Raw genomic sequence first — 23,382 nt, forward strand, 5'->3', positions numbered from 1 at the left:
AAGTTTTGCAGTTTGTGTTTATAGGCATCCCAGACTTGGGAAGATGGGTCAAGTGTTGTATACTTGAGAGAAGTTCGAGACCAGTGCCTTGCACATAACAATTGTAAAACAATCAGATGAACAAAAGAATAAAGGAGGGGCTCGTGGGGATCTGGAGGGATCGTGAATGCAGATTTTCTGCTTATAAGCAGCTGCTGGGCTGGAGGTCACTGCATGATTTTGTAGGCCTCTGCAAGTGGTTTTCCTTTCTCCTTTGGAAGAGGCCATTTATTTTTTTTTATTTTTTTTTTAATTTTTTTATTGTTATGTTAATCACCATATATTACATCAGGAAGAGGCCATTTTTAAAAGCCATATTTTTCCCCTCTTACCGGGTCTCAAGAATAAATAAAACTGTTGCAGTGATTACTGTGAATTCGTAATCATGATGTCAGCCATGTGTCCTGGTGAGATTTTGTTCCTTTCCCTCCAGCACCACCCCAAAACCCGGAAGCCGGAGAGCACTGCCAGACTGGGGAGAGGAGTGGCCAGAAAAGTGATGGGAGGGGGCTCAGCCACTGAGAGACCCCGTAGGTTATCTGCGGCTATGCTGGTCGGCTGGCTCCATTTTACCTTTATTCTCTGGCTCTTCCCTTTGTCCAAATCCCAAAGCCTTTGTTACCCCTAGGTAGCCAGGACACCTGTTTTCTCCCAGCTGTCCTCTCAACTGCTGGGTGCTTTAGTCCTTCTCTGCATAGGGTGGGACAAGCCCCACTAGGAGCAGAATTGGGGAGGAGGGTCCATCCTGTTTTCTCTAAAGAGTTTGAGGGTGCAAGAGAGTGTGAGCACGGGTGGGGAGAGGGAGAAGCAGGCTCCCCGCTGAGTGGGGAGCCCCATGTGGGGTTTGATCCTGGGACCCTGAAATCATGACCTGAGCCAAAGGCAGACGCTTAACTGTCTGGAGCCACCCAGGCGTGCCCCCCCCATCCTGTTTTCATGGTATAAATTGGCATTCTTGAGAATAAATGGCCCGTAAGCTCTCTGGTGGACTCCGACTTCCTGTGAGTGAAGGGTAAAAGTTGTAACCATCTTGACTTAGTGCACAGCAAACCGACTTTTTGATGACCCCACTGTGTGCCCTTCTTCTATAGACAAAAAATGTAAAAATGGTCAAGCAGATGTGTGTTACATTCCAGGGATTTCACTTGATGGGCACAGATTTTAAAGTTTTTCCCAACATGGTCAAGCATGAGTACACACTAACTCTATGGATGGAAGGAGTTGACCAGGTTTGGTAATAAAATGTGTGTGTGATCCCACAGAGTCAAACTTCATCGTTTAATTTTTTGTAAAGCCCTGTGACATCACGTTATTTCAGGGTAGATTCTCGTTCTGTTTCAGTCCCTGCTTATCTAGAGTCTCTCTGAGGTGGGTGTGCCAGAAGCTTCAAGTTGATTGACAGCATGTAGGTGTCCTCTTGGCGACCACTCTGATCCCTGTGTCCATTTTGTTTTCTGTCTCCATTAGGCGGGGCAAGAAGCACAGCATCATCCTGAGGACACAGCTGTCTGTGAGGGTCCACGCCTGCATCGGTGAGTGACATGTGCGGAAGAAGTTACTTCCCATCTTCCCTCAAGTGATTAAACGTGTGATAAGAAACGTCCTCTAAGCAACAAAATACTTAGGATACTTAGGGTTATGCTATCTCCTTGGGTAAGCCCCTACCCCAGATTGTTAGTTTAGTGAGGCGATTTCCGGCAATAGCTTTTGAAGCCCTGTTTTGTTCTGATTTCCTTTGCTGTTCGGCGAGTGAATAGAGCTGGAGGTAAATACAGATTGTTGATGAGGTTCTTTGTGGGGGCAGTGTCTGTGTGAACCTCCAACCAGTTGAAGTGATCGTCACGTGCCTTCTGGTGGCTCTTGAAGCTCCCTGTGGGGACGTGGGGGTTGCGGCTCCAGGCTGTGGTCAGGTGATAAAAAGCGGACCTGTCGGGTCAGTGTAGCATGGGGCATACAAAGAGACAAAGCAATATGGTGTCGAGGGGATATATTTGTGGTTCAGAATGGTTTGAGAGTGTCACACAGGGACCCCACTGGGGCCATTCCTGCAGCTATTTCCTGTACCTCTTGGTTTCCCCACCTACACGTGTGGGGTTGAATGGCAATGAAAGCAGTTATTGATGTGGAGTAGACCATTTTTATGCGAGGTGTATCTAAAACCATGGCCTGGTTTCCTCCTGGCGTTGGGCTAAGTTGAGGCAAGTATCTAGTGTCATAAAAAGAAGAAAATTAAAATTCACTTTATACACAGAAGTTTTCCATATCCACGTACTTTTGCTTTTATTATAAGTTGTGGTCTTAATTCGGGCCTCTCATTAAGAGAGCACAAATCATCGTGTTGAGGCCCAGTCTACACCTGGAGTGTGGGGACTGAGTGGAGTGGGAAGGATTGTTTCTGGTCCCTTCCCTTTCTCCCTGCTTCTCTGTTTTGGAGACCCAGGGATGGGGTGAGGAGGTGGCTGGACATGGGGGGAATCCGTGTAATTTTAGGTCATCTAGTATTAAATGTGTGAGGCCGGAAGAGTCTCCAGGGACCATCTCTGACTGGCCAACGAGAAATCATATAGCCGACTCCTCAGCCTCAGGGTTGGGAGGGCTCCTAACCTTGTTGGAAACATAGATCGGTAGAACCTTCAGCACTGACTGTTCACTTCTCAACTGCCCGTGGCACCGAGTGACCATGAACCATGTACTATAAAAATATGCACTATATATTTAATCATTTGCTTTTAATTACCTGCTTTACACTTTTCCCTGTTACTTCATATATATATAAATCATGTCCACCTGAAGAAAAGGCCTGTGACCTATGACTTTGGGTAACCCCACCTTCTCCCACAGCCAGATCTAGAACAAATTCCAGTATGTTATGTGCTGAATACTGTTGAAGTTAACTATTGGTTGAAGTATAGCTGATAACCTATAGAGATTTGGGACATGAAGATGAATTGGTATTTACCAAGATAGTAAGGTGGTGGAAAGCATGTTAACACTAAAATAGGGTAGATCAGAATCCTAATGAACTAATTCCTTTTATGTAAATTCACTTTTTGTACTTAAATATTTCAAGTACAGGACTTTTTTAAACCGGCTTCTATGTTACAGACTTGCTGCATTAACTTAGGTATTCTGGAGTCTCCTGTAATATATGTACCATGTAAAACACACAACTATAGCACACTGAGCCCCAGCAGCCCATCCTGCGCTCTCCCAGGACACGCATTCCTTCCTGCTGGAGGGGTTGAACTGGGTGCTGACGAGATCGGAGTGTTTGTTCCCAAACCTCCTTAATGCCAGTTGCACTTGCTATTGGAATGAAGTAATTGAATGAAGTGGTAGGTGAATATCCTATAAACTGATTAAGTAAGAGTATAAAAAGTCACTGCTTTGAAAATTCATTGACTATTTTGGACAAGATTCAAAAGTGGTTACTACTAAAGCATTTGTCAACATAGGTGGGTTGCAACAACTATAAAAGTTGGAATATTGCAAAAAATCTAGAAGGGCTGTAGTCTTCACAAGTGTCTGTTCTTGCTTGACTTCACAGAAATTGAGACTGGAAATCCCGGGACCACATCAATGGAGGGGTTCATGAAAGAAGGTCCACAGAGAATTCTAGTTAATAGACCCTTATTCAAAGAAAGGTCCTAGCTTGAAAGTGAGTGTGAAGGTGTGTGTCCTTATTATGCTGTATGCCCAGTGTCTCATCACAGGCAAAACCAAGATGATCAGGTCCTATAGCTGCACATTAAAATAAAGTCTTAAGATGTTTATTCAAAAGGATTTTGTGCTTTAATTCTCCCCATTCATTACCTCAGCCCTAATTATGTCGGATAGGAGGGTTTGACTGTATAAATTAACATCAGTACCCAAGAAGGCAAAGTTTTTCCTGTGTATTAAATGCTCGCTCTTGTCCCATTTCCCATTATTGGCAAGATCTTGAATAGATTTATTATAACAGCACTAAACATTACCCTTTGGTTATGTATCGAAAATGGAATGTATGCATCGTGTGTATGAAGTACCAACCCCCATTGTGACATATTCTTTCCCTTTCCAAATGGCAATATTAGAGATTTCTTTGGGATGAAAAACCCAAACCTGGAACAATCTTCAGTCGAAATGACAAAGGAAAACATGACAAGAGGGGAGAAAACCTTTTTCACATCAGCTGGTTGAGTCCTTGTTTCTTTTCCAGATGACTTCCGCTCCTTGCCATATAAGCAATGGTTGAACTATGACAGGCATTGGACAATCACTGTTCCCTTACCCCTGGCACCGTATGCCATTTCCTCAAAGACCCCTTTCCCCACCACGAGATTGGACTGGAAGGATCCAGGATCAGTTTGGGCCTATGGGCTTAAAATGTTATCAACTAAATTTCTCAAATGTTTTTTTCACCCTACAATCTTTTCTCGTTCATTCCTGCTTTTATTAAGTATAGGAATGTTTAGAATCCAGGACTGCATGTTGATGAATTGGAAGTGACATGCCATTGGAATTCTCCCGTGTTAACTTTGGGACTCTGGCCCTGATTGGGACAAGAGTGAGTGGAGCCTTTATGGTCCACAACCGAACAGACCTCACAAAGTGAAGGCCGTTGGGCACTGCTTTGAAGGTCATGGCTGGCAGCCAACACAGGCCTTTTCTGATAGGGCAGCAGGGCCAAAGCAGAAAGTTGGAATGAGATCTTGGTATGGAGATGCTCCTCTCCACTGTAATTGTTATTTCTTTGCACAGTTCTGAGTATGACCACTTGATGTAACAATGTAGCAAACAATGTATGACTCGCCTTCCAAATCTAGCTTCAGTCCCTCAGAAAAACCAGTGGTCACTTTGTAGGCATGAACTTAGAGATGGATGGAAAAAAATCTATGACAGGCATGTAAAGTCTGCATTTTTATGAGGTTAGCTAGAGAAAATAAATTTTTTGGTCTCTGCAAGTGATCCTATTTCCAGACACCAGAAAAATGTTCAGAGGGCTCTGATGACTCAATCTCATCTTGAAGAGAAAAGGAGTGGAAGAATTGTAGGGCCGAGAGACGGAATTGAGGATTTAAAAACAACAGATTTGAAGTTGTTAGGATCCTTAAGGTAATATCTGAGTGTTTGCTACTGGCTTGCTTTGAAGGCATTTTGTTGGACTTAAAACCTCGGTGCTTCAGTTTTCTGGACCAGATCCTGTCTTATTAAGAGAATAAACTCTGTCCAGTGAGAGTCTGCGGCCCATAAGGTGGACACTTTCAAGTATCCAGCATTGAGTTAAAAGGATAAATTGGCTGAAGGTTGCAAAGTATCCTTTCCGATGGCAGTTTTGAAGGACAACCTGGTACAAAGGGTTTTTAGAGTCTTTAGAGGCATTTTCCCCAAACCTAGGAGATGATGAGATCTGCTCATGAAGATACAGATGAGGTAGGCAGAAATTGGCAAGGTAGCTGAGGTGGCTAATCTCTCCATTAAGTTAATCTCCTTGCTCGTTAAAGGTCAAATTGCAGAGAGGACACTTGTAGAAGCAAGAAAAATCACACAAGGAGAAGACTGCTTCACCCATTGATGCAAAAAGTAGTCTATTTCCAGCAACACAAACAACAGAACAAGGCATCAGCTATCATTTGCCAAGACTTCTCCTGAGCTAAGTCATGCAGTTCTGCTTTGTGCTATACTATTCCACTGAAGAGGCGAATGACAAATGGAGGTTGGGGCGGGGGGGCGGCTAGCATTTCAGGAAGAACCTTCTAGTGCAGGAGTGACTGAGGGGATTCATGACCACTGACTTCACCCTACCCCCAACCCCCACATACATTTTTGTTCTCCAGTCCTTTCCTCAGGCTCTGCCTTCTTAGGCCTAGGCTTATATCCTCTTACACCTTGCCAAGCCTTCTGACTCGGCCCAGTACCACTTCCCCTGCTTCTGAGCATCTTTCCCTCTCAGTGTTAAGTTTGAGCTGGGGTTTTATGTGGCTGAGCCCTTCTGGCCCTGCAGGGAGGCCTCCCTCCAACTTTTTTTGATGTTTCACTTGCCCCGCGCGTGGGCTGTTTTGGACTGATATTTAGGTTCCAATGTGGTCCTCCCTGCCTCCTGACTCTAGAATTCCCACGAAAACTAAAGGTTTCCTTCTACAAATGGGGAAATGCCTTTTTGACCCTCTTGGGCTTCATAGCACCTGGGTGGTATTTCTAAATTAGCTAATCAAGAGGAGGAGCCTCTTCGCACGGGGTGCAGGATGGGTGTGTGTGCTCGCGCGCGTGTGCGCGCTGAGACACTGGAAGCCTGTGTGGTAGCTTGGGTGTCCTGCCCCCCCTGGGTGCCCCCCTGGAGTGGGTCCACACAGGTGCTGCTGGCGCTATATTGTCTAAGGGGGCGGGCCCCCATGCATCTACTGGGTGACTGTGGAAATCATAACCTAGGCTGTTGTGTCCAGAACCACCCCCATAGTCCCTCTTTTCTCTCCTGTACCCCCTGCCCTCCTGTGTCTGACTCCAAGTCTTGGGCCTGGGCTTCTTGCTGACTCTGCTCTGCATTCCCCCAGATTCTGCTCTTATCCTACCTCCGTAGCCTTGGGACAGGGACAAGGGCAGGGGTTTCCTCCTGCCCTGTTTGTGGATGTCATGATGGCCAAGCTCACAGTGTCCTGGCTATGTCCTTCCCTAGTGGGGTTAGGCACAGCAGGTCACATTTCCTATTTTCTGTCCTTTGATGTAGGGATCCATGGATTTTCCAGAAATCCTGGAGCCCATATCCTGTCCGTGCCTTTCTGTAGAGACCTGGGTGGCTGGCTGTGGCCTCGGCACAAACTGGGCTCAGGTTTGAAATTCTGCGTCTCCCTTTGTAGCAGGAGACTTGTAGTACTCCTGTGTATTGTTCAGCCTCCCTTTTGTACCCCATCAAGTCTGTGACCCGTTTTTACCCACTGTTCTGTTCTCTAGGTAAAAACAGGCTCTCTGGGCTAATCAGATAAACACCTCCCATCACTTGTTTCCTATTAATCTACCTCAGCTCCCAGAATGTCCACATGTCTAGAAGGCCACTGGGTCTGGGCTGGGATCAGCCTTTCCACTCTGTGTTGGTGGCAACCTCTAAGGGAACTTATGGCCAAACAGTGACTGACAGATGTGCCCTCACCAACCCCCCCCCTCCCCGCCAAGGGAGAAAGCCTATGGGGAAGCATGTGGAACATTCCACTAGGTGGTTAAACTGCCCCGAGTCTAGCGTTTAAATGCTGATGGCTATTGAGTTCTGTCACACCTGTCCACACATGCTGTAATCTTAGAGGATAGTATAGAGATACGTCAGGAATGATTTGTTGCCAGGAATTAAAAGAACGATTAGAGAATGAATTTAAAAATGACTCTACTGTCTACAGACATACAGGTAAACATAAATACAGGGAGTGGATAAAGGAGATACACCTATGAGAGAATTAGCATGAGAACCTTCCAGATACAGCTGGAAACTCAGGTCAGCTGTGGGAATTAAGATGAAGGAAAAATGAGCAAATGTGGATTGACCCACAAGAAAGAAAAACAGTCATATGGGGGTCTCCTAAGGCGGTTTCACTTCACATTTGTGCGCTTACCTTCCCCCTTTGACGTTATTTAAATTATTCATTCTTTGCCTCTTTAGAACTTTACCTTTTATCTCTGAAGAGGTTGGATTGTTGGATAATATTTGAGCATTGCCTTAGAACCATTATTGATGTTTACTTTGCCCTGTCCTAATAATTGCTTATATCCGTAACAAGGAACATGACATTGTGGCAGAAATGGACTCTGGAGAATGTAGTCCTAGCGGTGGGGACACCCTGTAGCAGATGTTACAAGTTTAAACCACGTGCTGGCAGCTAGACTCCAAAGTTGCTGTCCAGCAGAACCTTCAGTTTTATCCAGAAAACAACCCCTGGTAAGGAAACCACCATGCCTTTGAATGAGTTCTTTGAGTTAGTTCTAGAGTGTCGTTATAAATGCTTTTTACTTGTAGGTCTGAGCTGCCTGGGGAATGTAATGCAAGCTCTAGAGATGGGCTTTCTGCACCTGAGGCTCCCCCCATGAAGAGTCTGCTTCATTTTCTGTCATGGAACAGTAAGAGTTAGGAAACAAAGTGATTGGTTACTAGAAATCTTGGTATCCAGAGGGCATGGGAGCGGAAAAGTAGGATTGATGGCTTGCACATGCCTTGCTACAAGGTGGTTCTTCAAGGATTAGATGTGCACCCATGTGTTTTTCCGGTCTTGCTGAGGGACTTAGAAAAAATGGATTCTTGGGTGGGGATTCTTGGCTCATTTTACTGATTCCCATTGCGTTAGAAATACCAAATGGGAAATGTTTTAACTTGGGAATCGAAACACATGGAAAGCATTAGAAGTTGAGCAACACATGCAGCCAGTTTAAAATTTAATTCAAAAACAGTAAAAAAGGTGTTTGGGAATTGGTTATAAGTGCTGTAGTCTCAAGTTCATATGCGAGAGTAGTAGTGACAGAATAGCAAAAGGAGAAAATGAAAAAGGTTAGCGTAATTGGGATCTTGTTAGTTTAATTGGAAAGGAGAAAACAGGAGCTCCTGGGTGGCTCAGTCAGTTAAGCGTCTGCCTTCGGCTCAGGTTATGATCCCAGGGTCCTGGGATCAAGCCCTGAGTCTGGCTCCCTGCTCAGCAAGGAGTCTGCTTCTCCCCCTCCCTCTCCCCCCTCTGTCCCTCCCCCTACTCATGTGCATTCTCTCTCTCTCAAATAAAATTAAAAGAAAAAGAAGAAAACATTCTGTTAATTGTACTTGAGAGGTGATGTGATTTATTTCTATCCTAGTAATTGGACTATGATGGTGTGGGCAGGAAGGGGATCTATTTTCAGGGATTTAGGGAAATCTTTGTGGGACAAGGTATAGCATTTGGCAGGCAGTTGATACTTCAATAATTTCTTAGCCTTTTAAAAAGATTCCACTTTAGATTCAATGGTCAGCTTACTACCACCCTGAAAATTAGATAATGTATCTGCAAGTAGTTCAAGTTGTAAAATGCCATGAAGATAGTTTGAGAAGAATTCTAAATTATAGACTGCCTACCTTGGCCATTTTATTAAATTTTTAAAAAAGACTTGAGAGATAGTGAATATCTGAAGCAGACTCCATGCTGAGTACAGAGCCTGATGTGGGGCTTGATCCTCCAACTGAGATCATGACTTGAGTCAAAACCAAGGGTTGGATGATCAACCGACTGAGCTGCCCAGGTGACCCCTACCTTGGGCATTTAAAAAAACATGAATGTGCCACTCCACGTTCAGGGAGTGGCACCTTTGCAGCTGGGTCCTTTCCCACCCTTGGTTTCACGGACCCTCACTAGCCATGGGAGGGGCTGAGAGAGTAAAGCTTGAATTTCTCAATTCTCCAACTAGTGCCCTTTGTACTGGCCTGTTGCTTTGCTCTTTAGGCCATTTATATGGTCTTCAGCCCTTTTCTAGATCCGTGATTGCAGAGCCCAGTGAGACCTTTCAGGTCTAGGAAGTCTGAAGTGCCACCCAAACCTCTAAATAGGTCTTTCAAAACATTTTCCCTAAGCGAAGTTTCCCCAGGCTTCAAAGGACGGTTTTCAGAGTTCTTGTGTGGTTCACAGATGGCCTCAGGGGAGAGTTTAAATCAGCTGAGAAAAATGGATTTCACCCTTCAAGAGCTGACTGTTTAGTTATGCAGTTGAAATCCCTTTTTCCGAGCCGGGCTGCTGACTGCTGTGGGAGGATCTGGAGCTTTCACACCCCTTCAGGTCTTCCGTCCTGCCTGTCTGGACATAGCTTCTCTTTTGGGCTTCAAGTGAGGAAGACCTGGAAATGAAGGCTCTTAACTGATCAGAACTATGTGCTGTCAGCTCTGGCTTTAGGAGCTGTCTGGAAGGAACACAAGGGTTCTGGGCTGGGAGGCTGGGAGTCTTCTTGCTCTTGGTTTGGAGGTCTGGTCCTTATCTGGGAAGATCTAGGAGGTAGGGTTTTTGTTCCAGGTAGCAGTTAGCTCTTGAGCATTTGAAGGTGGACTGTTTTGTGTCCAGCCCGCAGAAGCAGACCCCAAAGTATTTGTTGATTGAGGAAAGCCACTGTACTAATGATTTGTGATAAATACTTGACCTTCATCCTGTTTTTGGCACAGAGCTCCTAAAACACTTGAAATTCCTTAAGTGATAAGAGCAACAAAGGTGCCTTTTGTTATGTTAATGAGGCAACTTGGTCCCTAACTTAAGGATGGGGGTGAGTTACGGGAAGAACCACCCATGTGATCGGAGAGTTGGAACTTTCAGTCCTATCCCTGACCTCTTAGCCATTGGTGAGTGATTCAGTCAGTCATGCCTGTAATGAAGCCTCCATAAAAACCCAAGAGGATAGGGTTCCTGGTTGGTGAACACAGGGAGATTCGGGGAGAAAACATGGAAGGGCCATACCCCTTTCTTATATTTTGCCTTATGCATCATTTCCATGTAAGTTACATTCTTTTATAATAAGCTAGTGATCAAGTAAAATGTTTGAGTTCTGTGGGCTGTTCTATCAAATTAAACTCAAGGAGGGATTCATTGGAACCTCTGATCAAAAGCTGGTAGATTGGAGGCACAGGTGACCAACTGGGGCACGTGGGTTTGTGATTGGTGTCTGAAGATGGTGGGCAGTCTTGGAAGACTGAGCCCTTAACCTGTGGCATGTGATGTTATCTACAGTTAGCATCAGAATTGAGCTGAATTGTAGGGCACCCAGTTGGTGTCTAAGACTTGGTGGTGTGGGAAAGCCTATACACACAGATGTTGAAATTTGATCCAGGACCCCAAAAAAGCTGCTAAAAGGGTCATGGTACTGATGCGAGTTTAATTCATTTACTTGAGAAATGAATTTGTTTGGTATTTTCTTAGGAAGAAGAATAAAAGGCAGTAAGTAGAATGTGAAAGTAAATAGTAACAAATCTGTGGACGTGGGTGGAATGTCATTTTAAAGCATTTCCAGGAGGGCTCTGGGTTCTGTGGGAGTGCTGCGTGGATCCGGAATGCAGTGCCTGACATGGCTCGTGGCCTGGGTGGCCTGCATGTGTGCCAGGAAGAGCCATGTGAGTGGGGCCTGGGGCCTCCCTTGCTACCTCCCCCTGCCCTCAACCTTGTGAGGTCTGTCTGCTTATTTATCCTGGTGAGGACAAGGGGGCCTGGTGCCTCCCTCCGGGCGGTGCTGTGAGCATTCATGGGGATAGTATGTGTACAAGTGTGCACTGTGCCCGGCACGCACTACCTTGGGCAAATGGTGGCAGACAGCCTCATCCTCCTCATCACAGTTGCTTGACAGATGGTCAGAGCAAAGCTGAAATGTGATCATCCCCTGGTTCTCAAAGGAAAGCACTTGTAGCATGTCTGATGTGTTTAGAGACAGAACCGACTTGGATGAAATGCAGGTCTTACCTCCCACTTCCTCATCCACCACTGGGTATCAGAATTGTATTAAATATTAGGGTAAGACATTGTCAAACTCTTAATTATAAAACCCATATAATGCTCAACTTGTGTGTTGCAAGTATGATTTAGTTGCTCCCCTTTTCTGCTTGGTGGACAGATTTGAAACTGCAGATCAGTAGGTTTCCATTAACATTTTACTTGATACGGTAGAGTGGAGTTGGCTATCCTGAGTCCATGATTCCTGCATAACTAGTGGCATTGGGGTCTTTTTTTGTGGTGGTCTTCTCTTCAGTTACCCTGGTTTTGATACGTTTTAGAATGTTCCAGTGTGGGCAAGCATCAAATAATTATCATGTTTACTGAAAAACTCTCAACTTGACTGAAATTAAGTGGGTTTTGTGAGAGTGAGGGCAGCTCCATGCTCCCCTTCTGTGTGTTCCATGATGGTGTTCTCCTGAAGGGACCCCTGAAACGGAGGGTAAAACTTCTGAGAATGTGCTCAGGCATTACACAAGACAACTGGGTGCATGAAAAGGAGTGAAAACACCATAATGTAACACCAAGTGCTAGTTACATTGTGTAACTTTAAAGTGGAAAAATTATGTCCTAAGTACTATAAAAGTAGTCAAAATATTCTGTACAAGTTGAGATTTACAGAATGGTCAGATAAGCTGTTCAAATTGCACCAAAAAAATACATAATCTGTATGTTTTGTCTACAACTTCTCTAGTGATGGTAAACTTTGACACATAAATAACCTATCACAGTTATTGTCAGCTGGCTTTGTATCTGGAGGAATTTTTTTAAATGACTTTTTTGGCCCAGGGTACCTTAAAAAGCTGTCCCACCAGGTCATGTGTTGGTGTCTCTTCTGCCTCCTGCCTGCACCTTGGGGACTGGGGTTGTTGAGGGTGGGATGAGCTGGCCAGGGGCTTCTGCTGCTTCCCTTCATTAGGCTTAGGCTCCAGGGCCTCAGAAGCCACCAGGAAGCAAAGCAGAGTACCACAGAGCTCTTCACACTTCATCAGAAAGCCGTAAAACCATTTACCAGCCCATTAGGGACTTGAAAAGGAGCTCCACAAAGCTGTCCTCACTGGGAATTGCCAAGGCCCATGTGAGTCACGGATGAGATTCATGCTGTGGATTTTTCTTTTTCCTCTTTCTTTCCTTTTTTTTTTTTTTTTTGATGGAAGACAGTAGATTCTAGAAGTGAGGCCTGTCTGTTGGGATGGCCTCACAGACTGCCTGGAACAGCTCAGGCCAGGCTTCTCCGGGGCAGAACTGGTGGCCTCTGTGTTCACGGCGGGTATCGGGATGGTGATCCTCAGAGGGCAGCTCTGTCTTGGGGTTCTAGTCGCAGCCCTGCCTTGCCTTGGCTGTCATCCAAGGTTTGGAGTTGGGTCCTTTCTGGGATCTGACTCCAGGCCTGGCCTTTATCAGGAGACTCAGGGAGTGCCAGGCTGTGGCACCTGGCTTGGGAGCTTGGGGAATAGAGTGCTGAGTCCACCCCACTGACGGGCGGGCAGGCCACCGCAGACTTGGGCCTTGTGGGGAGGACTTGGGAGGACTCCAAATGAGGGAGGACTCCACATGAGCTTGTACCTAGGATCCAAGATGAAATATTTAAAACGTATCAGCGTTTATACATATATTTTATATAACCCTCCTTTGGCATGTTTTCATTTTAAACAAATGGCTGAGGAGGCAGAATAAATAAAAATAAAAATAAAAAGCAGATGCTCTGGAGCAGTCCTGCTGAGGTGTGGGCACCCAGCCTGTAATGGAGGGTGCTGGTTCCTCTGCAGGAGTGTCCTAGTTGAGGGGAGAAGGTGGGTGAGGGAGGAGCAGTGACAGGCAGGATTCAAATTCTGGAATCGGCACGTCGGGCTGCCAGACCTGGGACCTGGCACCAATTTCCCCAAGAACGGAGACCCTCCCACTTCCCTTATGAACTGAAGGGACTGACGAGCCACACAGCTGTCTTAGGTCAAGAACTTGCCATCTGGATGCCCTGCACAATTCTCACGAACGTGAGTTTGTTGCTGCCGCCGAGAGTCAACAGTGTCTGGTGGGGGGGTTTGAAAACATCACTATCCTTTATATGGCTGTAATGTTGGACATGGTTAGCTTTCCACCTGACTTGGAAAGTAAATCTTCACGTATTAAATGCCTATGGGTGCCACCACCATGTTAAGTGCTAGAAAGGAAATAGGCCTGAGGCTCTTTGATCCGTGCTCATGATTCTAACTAGAAGCTGTTAGGCTTGCAGCTTCCAGCTCTCCCAGAGCTCAAGATCTGCCATTGAGATCTGTGCTGTGTCCAGTGGATACCTGAACTTGGTCCCACATCCATCTCCTATTCCTCACCCCCATCGGAAGGACTCTGGCCCCCCCCACCCCTTGTGTCCCCAGTGCCTTTAGCATTGGGACACTGACCATTCACCTCTTGCTTCTCCAACTGGGTGATCTGTGTCCTGTTTCTCAGGGATGCTGTGTGATCTTAAGGGTGGGGATGGAGGACCTTCCTCCCTCTCAGGGTGGAAGGGTAAAGAGGCCTCGAAGGAAGGAGTTGGTTTCTAGGAGCCAATCCTAGAACTACCCCAAGCCTTCATTTCCTCACCTGAACTTGGGGATGAAATTCATTTCAAAGTAGGGCAATTTTCTATACACAGTGAAAATATATTTTTTGTCTCTTTGATAGTATGGTTACATAGAATTTTCTCTTGAATCTTTCTTGTTCTCCAAGGAAGTTTGCTCATAAAATTCTAATTATATTCATTTCTCCTGATCCTGTGTACAGAATCTGATTGTTAAACTAGATGTAAGTGTGAAGCAAGCTGAGCAGAGAAAAAACAAGCCCCCAGGGCCCCCATGTGCCTCCCAGGTCCATTGTTTCTTAGATAGAAACAGAAAGTATACAAAAGGTGTTTTGGGGGCTGGAGCTCAGCTCCCTGAAAAGGCCCAGGATGTCAGAAGGGAACAGGCAGCCCTTCATTTCTGCCTATTGCTGCAAGGTGCATTGCATTTTTCCTTCCTTACTCCTTGAGGAAGGAACAGTCCCAGACCCAAGAATTGAAGAATTCATCTTCTTGTTTCCTAATGAACTTACATGGTTCCTGGTTTTTGTCCTTTCTGGAGAGGTTATTTTATTTTATTTTATTTTTTTTTAATCCTAGTTACCTGGACACGTTGGCCCCAGGAGGATGTGGCACGGATTTTTGTTTTCCTCTAATATGGGTACATCGTAGGGGAATCTTTAAATCTTGTGTTTCCCATTTGCAGCGGGAGTAGGGAATTCCCCTTGGCTCCTCAGGAGGATACTGTGGCTGCCCTCACTCCTGCTGGAGAAAGATGGATGGACCTGGGGGAAGGCAGTGAGCCAGTGAGGCTCAGCCTCTCCCTTTCCTTGGAGTGTCCTATTGTGAGGATCTTCAAGATCTTCCGCTTGGCCATGGGTGAGCAGCCTATCCCCGTAGTGGGCCGGGGGTCGTTCCCTGAACTACTAGGAAGCCTGTCTGGCTGTGGGTGTGAGGCCAATTCTCTCTGGGGTGGCATTGGGGGTAAGGCGTCAGGGTGGCCGGTGTGCCTCTGAACTCTGGAGGGAAAGACCACAGCGTGATCTGTGGACCCCTGGAGCCCCACAGAGAAGGTGTCTGTATATGGGGCTCAGCAGTTGGGCTTGTGGATACTTTAGCTCGACCCCTTCTCCCGGAGGCATAGAGTGCGTTGGCCAAGCAGCTTAGAGATAAGCTGTGTGCTCAGCAGCAAGGGGTGCTGTGTCCAGAGCCGAGCAGCAGACAGCTGCTTCTGCCTTTCTTGCCTCTGCAGTGTTTCCAGCTTGGAGCAGCGTGGCTGTGCCAGTCTAAATTAAAACTGGAGGTACTCTGAGCTTGCTGCTTTTTAAGGCTAGAGTATTTGAGGTGAAAGAGAGGGAGTGAGTCTAAAATAAAACGTGACTCTGTTGGGGGTGTGCATCCAGCTGCTCTCCTTGTGCTTGCTGTTCTAGAAGTGATGGAGCCTGTTCCATGCTGGGGTCTTGTTCGGACATGCGTGATGGCCATTGTCCTGAGTTCGGCCTGTTTTGATTTTTCTGAGAGCACGTTCTCTACAAAAGCGATTTAGGACGTCACACTCTAACCTCTGGCTTGGTGTATCAAGGTGTGAACCAGACATGGTTTGGAGATGAGTGTGTGGCAAACCTGCTTTAGAAAGTCCCTTTGTGAGTGACCGATGTGACAGGCCACACTGACTGATGGTGGTGGTTCTGTTAAGCCTGGCGTGATTCTCCACTCAGCATTCTAAGGGGAAAGTGGGAAGCTAAACTCTCAAACTCTGGGACCTGGAGTAACCATGGAACAGAATTTATGGAAGCACTGATTGCAACATTTGGGGGGAAATAATGACAGGACCGCATAGGTCAATACCCTGTCATTCATGAATGAAACTGACTTGGAAAGATCAGGAGGTCACCTCTTTGGACAGGAAATGACATGGCTTTAGCTTTCTTGCCTCCTGCCTGTGGAAGGTGACCCCTGAGTACTGACCAAGGAGTGATGATTGCCCGTGCACTGGGATATGAAGAATTGGAGGGCCGAGAGCCCAAGAACTTGAGTTGCAGTCATTAGTCAGGGCTGTTTCTGATGCTGGAGCATCTTCCCGTGAGCAAAAGGTCTAGTTTCATGTGCTGATGCTAGTGGTCCTGGGAGGGGACACTTCGGGTGGAGGCCCGTGGTATGCTGAGGCTCAGAGCCTTTCCGTGGACTGAGTTTGGAGGTCCTTAGAGGCACTTGGCATATGAGCACCTGCTTTTGAGGGAGAGGACTCCTGGAATAGGTAGAGAGGTCATTTTGCCAGGGGTTGGCCCTCTTCCCATACAAGTATCAGGGTCCCTGCATCTGAAGGGGTGCTCCTGGGTGCTTGGGAGTCCAGATGGGGATCCATTAGCCAGGTTGGGGCACTCTTACCCAGGAAAGCTTCTTTACAACAGTAGTGGGTTCTATGGGGCATACTGTGGAAATGGCAAATTCAGGGAATTGGACGTGTGGCAAGTTCAAGGTCTCCAACCACAGGGGCATGTCCCGGATCTTAGGAAGTCTTGAGACATGCCTGGGGAGTGGAGCCTTGGTTCTACCATGGAGTAGCATGTGACCTTGAGTAAGTGACTTCATCTCCTCAGGTGACTTTCTTGTAAAGTGGTGGTCATCATTCTGTGCATCTCATGGGGTGGTTGGGGGTCTGGATGAGATGCCTTATGTCCTGCCCCTCCAACATCAACTCTGCAGGGCTGCTGTGGACCCGTCAGACAGGGCATGGAGCCCCATGACTTGGTGCCCTCCACTTGTTGATGCCTATTGAGACTTTCAGGCTTGGCTCACATACCCCGCCACACCAAAGGGCCAGATGGGTGGCCTTCTGTGTCCCCCACAGATAAGATGGGACACATGGAGTGCTTGTCACAGCCCCCTGCACGTGAGGAGTGCTGGCTCTTCTGTGGCGCTGTGGTCCCTGTTCAGGAGGGCAGATGTTGGAGCTGGTCCACCTGGTTCACACCCTGGCTTGACCACTAAAAGGCTGTGTGACTTTGAGCAAGTGACTTCTCTTGCCTGCCTTTTCTCACCTGTAAAAATGACATGATCATAAGGTTGTTGGCAGTTAAATGAATTAATCCATGTCAGGTGGTGAGGTCCCCCCTACTCCCCCGGGGGGGGGTGGGCGCACAGTCAGCCCCCTGTAAACTTGGTGGAGCAGCTATGATAAGCTTCCCCAGCACAGTGCACAGCGCACGGTGGGCCTTAACATACCTGTCTGAAGAAGAAGGGCAGAAGAGTTTGGGATTATGGTGAGTCAAGCTGAAATATCAGGCCAGAGAGTTTTCCTCTTTTCCCCTGAAACCTCAAGTTTCCCTGCAGTGCTGATAAGATATAGAGACCAAGGCTGAAGTATCTGCTAAAAAAAGCCTGCCTCGAGCAGGGGACCGAGGAAGGACTGCTTCCCACCGTCCCAGGCCCTGACCCCCAACCTCTGTCTCCTCCTCCACACCTAGGCCTAGGAGATGGCCTAGGAGATGGCCTAGGGAGGCGGCGAGGCTGCGTGCAGCAAGGACAGAGCTTGGCGGGAGCCAGGCAGGATGCAGCTTTTGCTTGCCCTTCTGGTCTTGTCTGCATTTCATGCTCAGGCAGCTAATTGGTACCTCACCGTGGAGCACAGTCTTTTACTTTTGGCTACTGTAATGGCACATGGGAAGGGCGGTTTTAATGAATTACTGTTTTCTTTTGGAGATTAAGCTTTCATTATGAATATAATTGTGGACACTTAGCCTTCTGGTACTTACATATCATTTGCCAATTAGGATAATGGACTAGAAAGCCCCTTGGAAAGTGACAGGGACAAAGTTAAGCCTGTAACTCAGCTCGGGGTGCTGGCAAATGGAACGCTTTGCCAACTGAAAGCAACATATATCAAGTCTGTGCACAATATGTGTGTGCCAAGAGGTCTGAAAATATTCCTGACCTTTGAGAAAGAGAGATTAAAATTAGCAGGCAGCCATGCGGCAGCCAGCTCCAGTAGTTTGTGATGTGGTCATTCTGGAGTGTCTGTCATGCCCACCACATGCTTCTGGGATGGCTGCAGGGCAGGAGGCTGTGCTGCTTAATTTTAGAATTCAGTCATGAAATGTAATGTTGAAAGCATTTATGATGGATCTAGATCTAATGTCGTGATGCTTCCTTCACTTTAAGAGGGCCTGGGTCTCCTGGGCACTTTCTCTTATTCCCTCTACAGCCAGATTTCCTCACCTCAGCAGTGTTGACATTTTGGGGAGGATACTTCATTGTGGTTGGTCATCCTGTGCAGTCTGGGATGTTTACCAGTATCCCTGGTCTCTGCCTACTAGATGCCAGTAGCAATATCCCTGGTTGTGACAGCAAAAAAAAAAAAAAAAAAAAAAAATGCCTCCAGACTTGTTGACTATCCCTTGGAGGGCAGAATTAGCTGCTTCTCCTTAAATTGTGCTAATTAGGTCTATTCCTAACTCCTAACTGCACTGATGGTATGGCCCCAACCTTCAGAAAAATTGGAGTTCTACTGATATCCCATGTGAGGGCAGAGAGCTAATCCATGTGGATTTGCAGGCCTGGGGTCTACAGTTGAACTGGTCTTAGGGGAGGTCTTGGGAGGTGGTGAGTGGTTTGATGAAAGCCTGGAAGGATTTATAGGTAACATGGAGGGAGACTGAAGAGGTGCCTGGAGGAGAGACACCTGAGTGGGCACAGACAGGAGTAGAGTGAACCCATAGAGCAGCAGAGGGAATCCACTCTACTTAAACAGAAGATCGAAGCAGGAAACAACATGGGGGTGTTGGGGGGGGAGGGGGTGGGGAGGTGAGAAATGCCTTGGTTTTCTGACCTATCTACTGGGGGACAATGCTGTCTGTTTCATAGTTTCATTAGTAGGTTCAAAAAAGATAATATCAATTTAAATATTGGGTTGCCCAAATAAAGATTATTAAGGTCTTTGTGTAGACAGCCTTCAAATACAAGATGTGATTTTTATTTTATTTTCTAAATAGGAAAGCAGGGAATCATTGAAATAAGATTTTGGGCAGGGGAGTAACATGGAAACAGGCTGTAAGGAAAGACTATTCTAGAAATGGTATATAGAATGAACTGGAATGGGAGAAGCCAAAAGGTCAGGGTGGAGGAGAGGAGGCTGGTATTGCTGCTCACTGCCGGAATATTTCAGGGAGTCTTGGTGGTCAGGAGGGACTCCTGGGTTATAATTGAGAAGTGTGGTTGCAGGATGCAGTGGTTGGCCTGATTCCATGATTAACTGAGGATGGTTACACTTCTCCCCAAAATGATTGGAAGTGATGTATAGTATTAAGACAACACAGAATAGTGTAGGGGCTCCTGAGTGGCTCAGTCGGTTAAGCGTCTGCCTTGGGCTCAGGTCATGATCCCGGGGTCCTGAGATGGAGTCCTGCGTTGGGCTCCCTGCTCGGCGGGGAGTCTGCTTCTCCCTCTGCCACTGCCATTCCCCCTGCTTGTGCTTGTGCCCCCTCTCTCTGTCAAATAAATAAAATCTTTAAAAAAAAAAACCAAAACAACACAAGATAGTATATTAAATATGGATCATAACAAATCAGAAAGAAGAAAGAAATAGATGATCCTAGGCATTTGGGATGAACTAGTTACTGCAGCTGGTCATTCAACATGAGCACTAAACTTGCTGATAGTTCAGTTGCAAAGGGCGACCACTGCCTTTGAACCTAGATGCTGCTCTTTGGGGTATCCCTTTGAGATGGTCTAGAGGAAGAAACCAGTGTTTTGGCTCTGATTTAGATTGTTACACAAAGGCACAGAACGTTTTTAGCTACAGTTTTTTTATTTTTATTTATTTTTTTAAAGATTTTATTTATTTATTTGAGAGAGAGAGAATGAGAGAGATCACGAGAGGGAAGAGGGTCAGAGAGAGAAGCAGACTCCCTGCTGAGCAGGGAGCCCGATGCGGGACTCGATCCCGGGACTCCAGGATCATGACCTGAGCCGAAGGCAGTCGTTTAACCAACTGAGCCACCCAGGCACCCTAGCTACAGGTTTTTTAAAAAAACCACCCAAACCTTGTTAAAATGGGTATTTCTTTTATTGAGCCTTTTTGGAAAAATGGAGGCACATTTAAAAATCTTGCCTCATTGCTCTTAAGTGGTGTCATTTCTGTTTTTGCCAAACCCCTATGTGAAGCTCAACTAGTGCCCAATGGAGCCTGGAGGGCCTGGGAGGGGCGGCTGATTTGGCGAGATGGTCGTGCATTCAGTTTAGGGCAGGCTGAGTTGAGAATAAGGACGAGATATCTTGCTGAGAAAGATGGTTCTGGAGGCATGTGGAAGGGGAGAAGTGGGCTGTGAATTCAGGGTTGCTTGTGACACTGCACCCAGACAGAGGGGTGGATAGAATTAGAATAGCCTAGAGTTACCCATTCACCTTACTTCACACTCAGAGGCACCAAAATAGCAATACTACTACCACCAGCAATATAATTACCTGCAAGAGTTAAATTTAAGTTTATTTTTTTCCCTGCTTTTACTTTGCTCACTCATATAGTTTTGAATCTACACTATATAAAAATGTAGAGCCCTTTCAAACCATCTTCTTCATTTTAGCCCTAGTTTACTCCTAGTTGCACAAGCACCTTCATGTTTAACATTCACCACCAACACTTATGTGGACACCTTTCTAGTCCTTTTGTGTGTCCAAAGCTCATTCCATAGTTAGGGAGTCCTTGAGGTCAAAACTATTTTTTCAGGGGTTACTGGGTGGCTCAGTTGGTTAAGCATCTGCCTTTGACTCGGGTCATGATCCCAGAGTCCTGGGATTGAGTCCCTTGCCAGTGGGGAGTCTTTCTCCCTTGCCCTTTGCCCCTCTCCCTACTTGTGCTCTCTCTCTCTCTCTCAAATAAAATCTTAAAAAAAAAAAAAACACCCGTTTTCATAGTAATTCTAAAATGTTATTTTCTTCCTTCCCCCCACCTCATTCTGTCATGAGCATACGGTGGAGTTTTCCAGAAGCTGCTCTGTGACTTAAGATCTCACAACAAATTGCATAAGCAGATAGGTGAGTCAGGCTGTCCTGTATTAAGAGAGAAAGAAATTTACAAAAATAACAGTGATGCTACTCTTTTCACTATTTTTGCTTGGGAAAACAATTATTTTTCCTAAAATGTTATTTATGATAGCATAAAATGGGTCTGTTATTTTTTGACTGGTAAAACATTTAAAAACTTTTAATTTCTAAAAGGTAAGTAATGTGGATATCACCCACATACACAAAGCTCTTTGGGCTCCTAATAATTTGAAGAGTGTAAAGAGTCAGAGATTATAATTTGAGGACCCTTATTCTAGTAGATTCTTTAGGAAGGGCTTTGAGGTTTTGCACATTGTTAGCAGTTTGCTGATACACTTGATACTTGTTTTTTGTTTTTTTTTTTTACTCTGTGTAATATACTTGGCTGACATTTTGTTACTTCATTTTCCTCTATATAAAATATTGCTTTAAAACAAGTCTGGTGGGGACACTTGGGTGGCTCAGTCGGTTAAGTGTCTGACTTAGATTCAGGTTGTGACCTTGGGGTCCTGGGATGGAGCTCTGCATTGGGCTCTCTGCTTGGTGGGGAGTCTGATTGTCTCCCTTCTTTGTGTATCCAAAGCTCATTCCATAGTTAGGGAGTCCTTGAGGTCAAAACTATTTTCAGGGGCTACTGGGTGGCTCAGTTGGTTAAGCATCTGCCTTTGACTCGGGTTATGATCCCAGGGTCCTGGGATCGAGCCCCACGTCAGTGGGGAGTCTTTCTCCCTTGCCCTTTGCTATTGCTCAATCTCTCTCCTGCACACTCTCTAATAAAAAAAATAATAAAACTGGTGATAATCTACTCTTCTTACTTCATAAGTCACTTGTTTTTGGTTAGATGCCCCCATGCCCTCCCAAGTTTTTCTTCTGTAACATTCAGTAATCAGACTGTGTCTTGGTGTAAGTTCCAGGTCAGTATTCTCAAGTGCATAGTGTGCTCTTTCAAATGTATTTTCAAATCTGTGTATTTCTTAATTTTAGGAAAGCCTTCTTGTATTCTAGTTTTTCATAGCGGTTCTCTTGTTTTGCTTGTTGGCTTCAGGGACTCTGGTTTTCTGTATGTTAGATCTTCTTTGCCAACTTGTGGTAATTCACTTTGTTTTGAATCATTTTCTTTTTGAATTAAAAAGTCCTCATTTAAATTTACATTTTCTAAAACATCTGTTCTGTTCATTTACTCTTGTTTTTTTTTACTCTTATCCAGTTTCATATTTCTGAAGTGATTTTTTAATTTCAAATACCCAAGTTCTGTCATTTCATTTCTGTTTTCCTAATTCTGATTTATATTGTTTTTGTATTATATTAATTCTCTACCTTTTATCTCACTTTTTAACAAAGTAGGTTATGGTGTTTTTTAGGGGTGCCTGTCTGGCATGCTTTCATTGTCTTTAAGTTGGTCATTCAGCTCCTTAGGCAATTTTTCCCTGTAGTAACTCTGCATGTGATTTGGCCTTTATACTTCATGTTCATTTTTGTGAAATTAGTTTTCCTAAACTTTGAGAAGGTGGCTTGGTTCAGTGTAGTTTTCCAACATTACAGAGCTTACTAATTTATTTCAGTATAGTGTTCAGGGACTTGGCTGGTTGCATTCTTAGACCTCTCAGCTCTGTTCTTGTCTATTTTTAACTGGATCATCTCTTTCCTCTGTATCGTTCCTATCTTGCTCAGTTTTGATGCCACTCCCAGCAATTTCTCTTATCCTGGAAGGGTGCCCTGGCAGCCAGTTTTATTAAGAGTTCACAGGGGCTAGACTGCTCCAGATCATTCAGTCCCAACCATGGGCTGACTGCCTCACCTGGTAATGGATTGGTCAATACCCATCTCACTTTCAGCTACTGTTCTCAAATTGGCCTACCATACTTTCCGGCGAATACCTACTAGCTATTTTGGGTTCTCCTGTTCTCATGTCTGTCAGATGTCTCATTGTTTCCTCTGTTTTCTGCTAAGCAGATGACAATACCATGCATGTCTTAAGGCTACTGGTAGTTGTCCTCTCCCATTTACATTTTAGTGTTTTGGGTTTTTTTCCTTACGCTCTTGTATTTGACATGCATCATTTTATCGGAAAAGATGTTATTGGGGTTCTTGTTTTGTCTGGTTGTTTTTTTTAAAGATAGAATGTCTTTAAAATTGTTACTTAAAATTCAACTTACCTTTATACAGTAAAGCCCTCAAAACAACAGTGAATGGTTTGAAGATAGAAGGTTCCTTTCCTAATATGTAAAGGAAGTCTGGGGGGATGCATTCCATGGCTAATGTGGCGGTTCCAAGGTCATCAGGGACATAGTTTGCTCTTCCTCATTGGCTCTGTCATTCCTGGCA

At 45.5% G+C, this 23,382-nt stretch overlaps 1 protein-coding gene across 4 annotated transcripts in view; it reads left to right on the top strand.

The window, feature by feature from the left end:
* The window catches only part of FHOD3 (formin homology 2 domain containing 3), a 450,944-nt gene that overhangs the window by 67,452 nt on the left and 360,110 nt on the right, over positions 1 to 23,382 (top strand). For all 4 annotated transcript variants that reach the window (XM_027576518.2, XM_027576519.2, XM_027576520.2 and 1 more), the window contains exon 3: positions 1,507 to 1,571. In XM_027576518.2, the coding sequence (XP_027432319.1) occupies positions 1,507 to 1,571 (65 nt within the window). The remainder of the gene's footprint in view (positions 1 to 1,506; positions 1,572 to 23,382) is intronic.

The sequence above is a fragment of the Zalophus californianus genome, chromosome 14 (genome assembly GCF_009762305.2).
Source record: "Zalophus californianus isolate mZalCal1 chromosome 14, mZalCal1.pri.v2, whole genome shotgun sequence".
NCBI lineage: Eukaryota > Metazoa > Chordata > Mammalia > Carnivora > Otariidae > Zalophus > Zalophus californianus.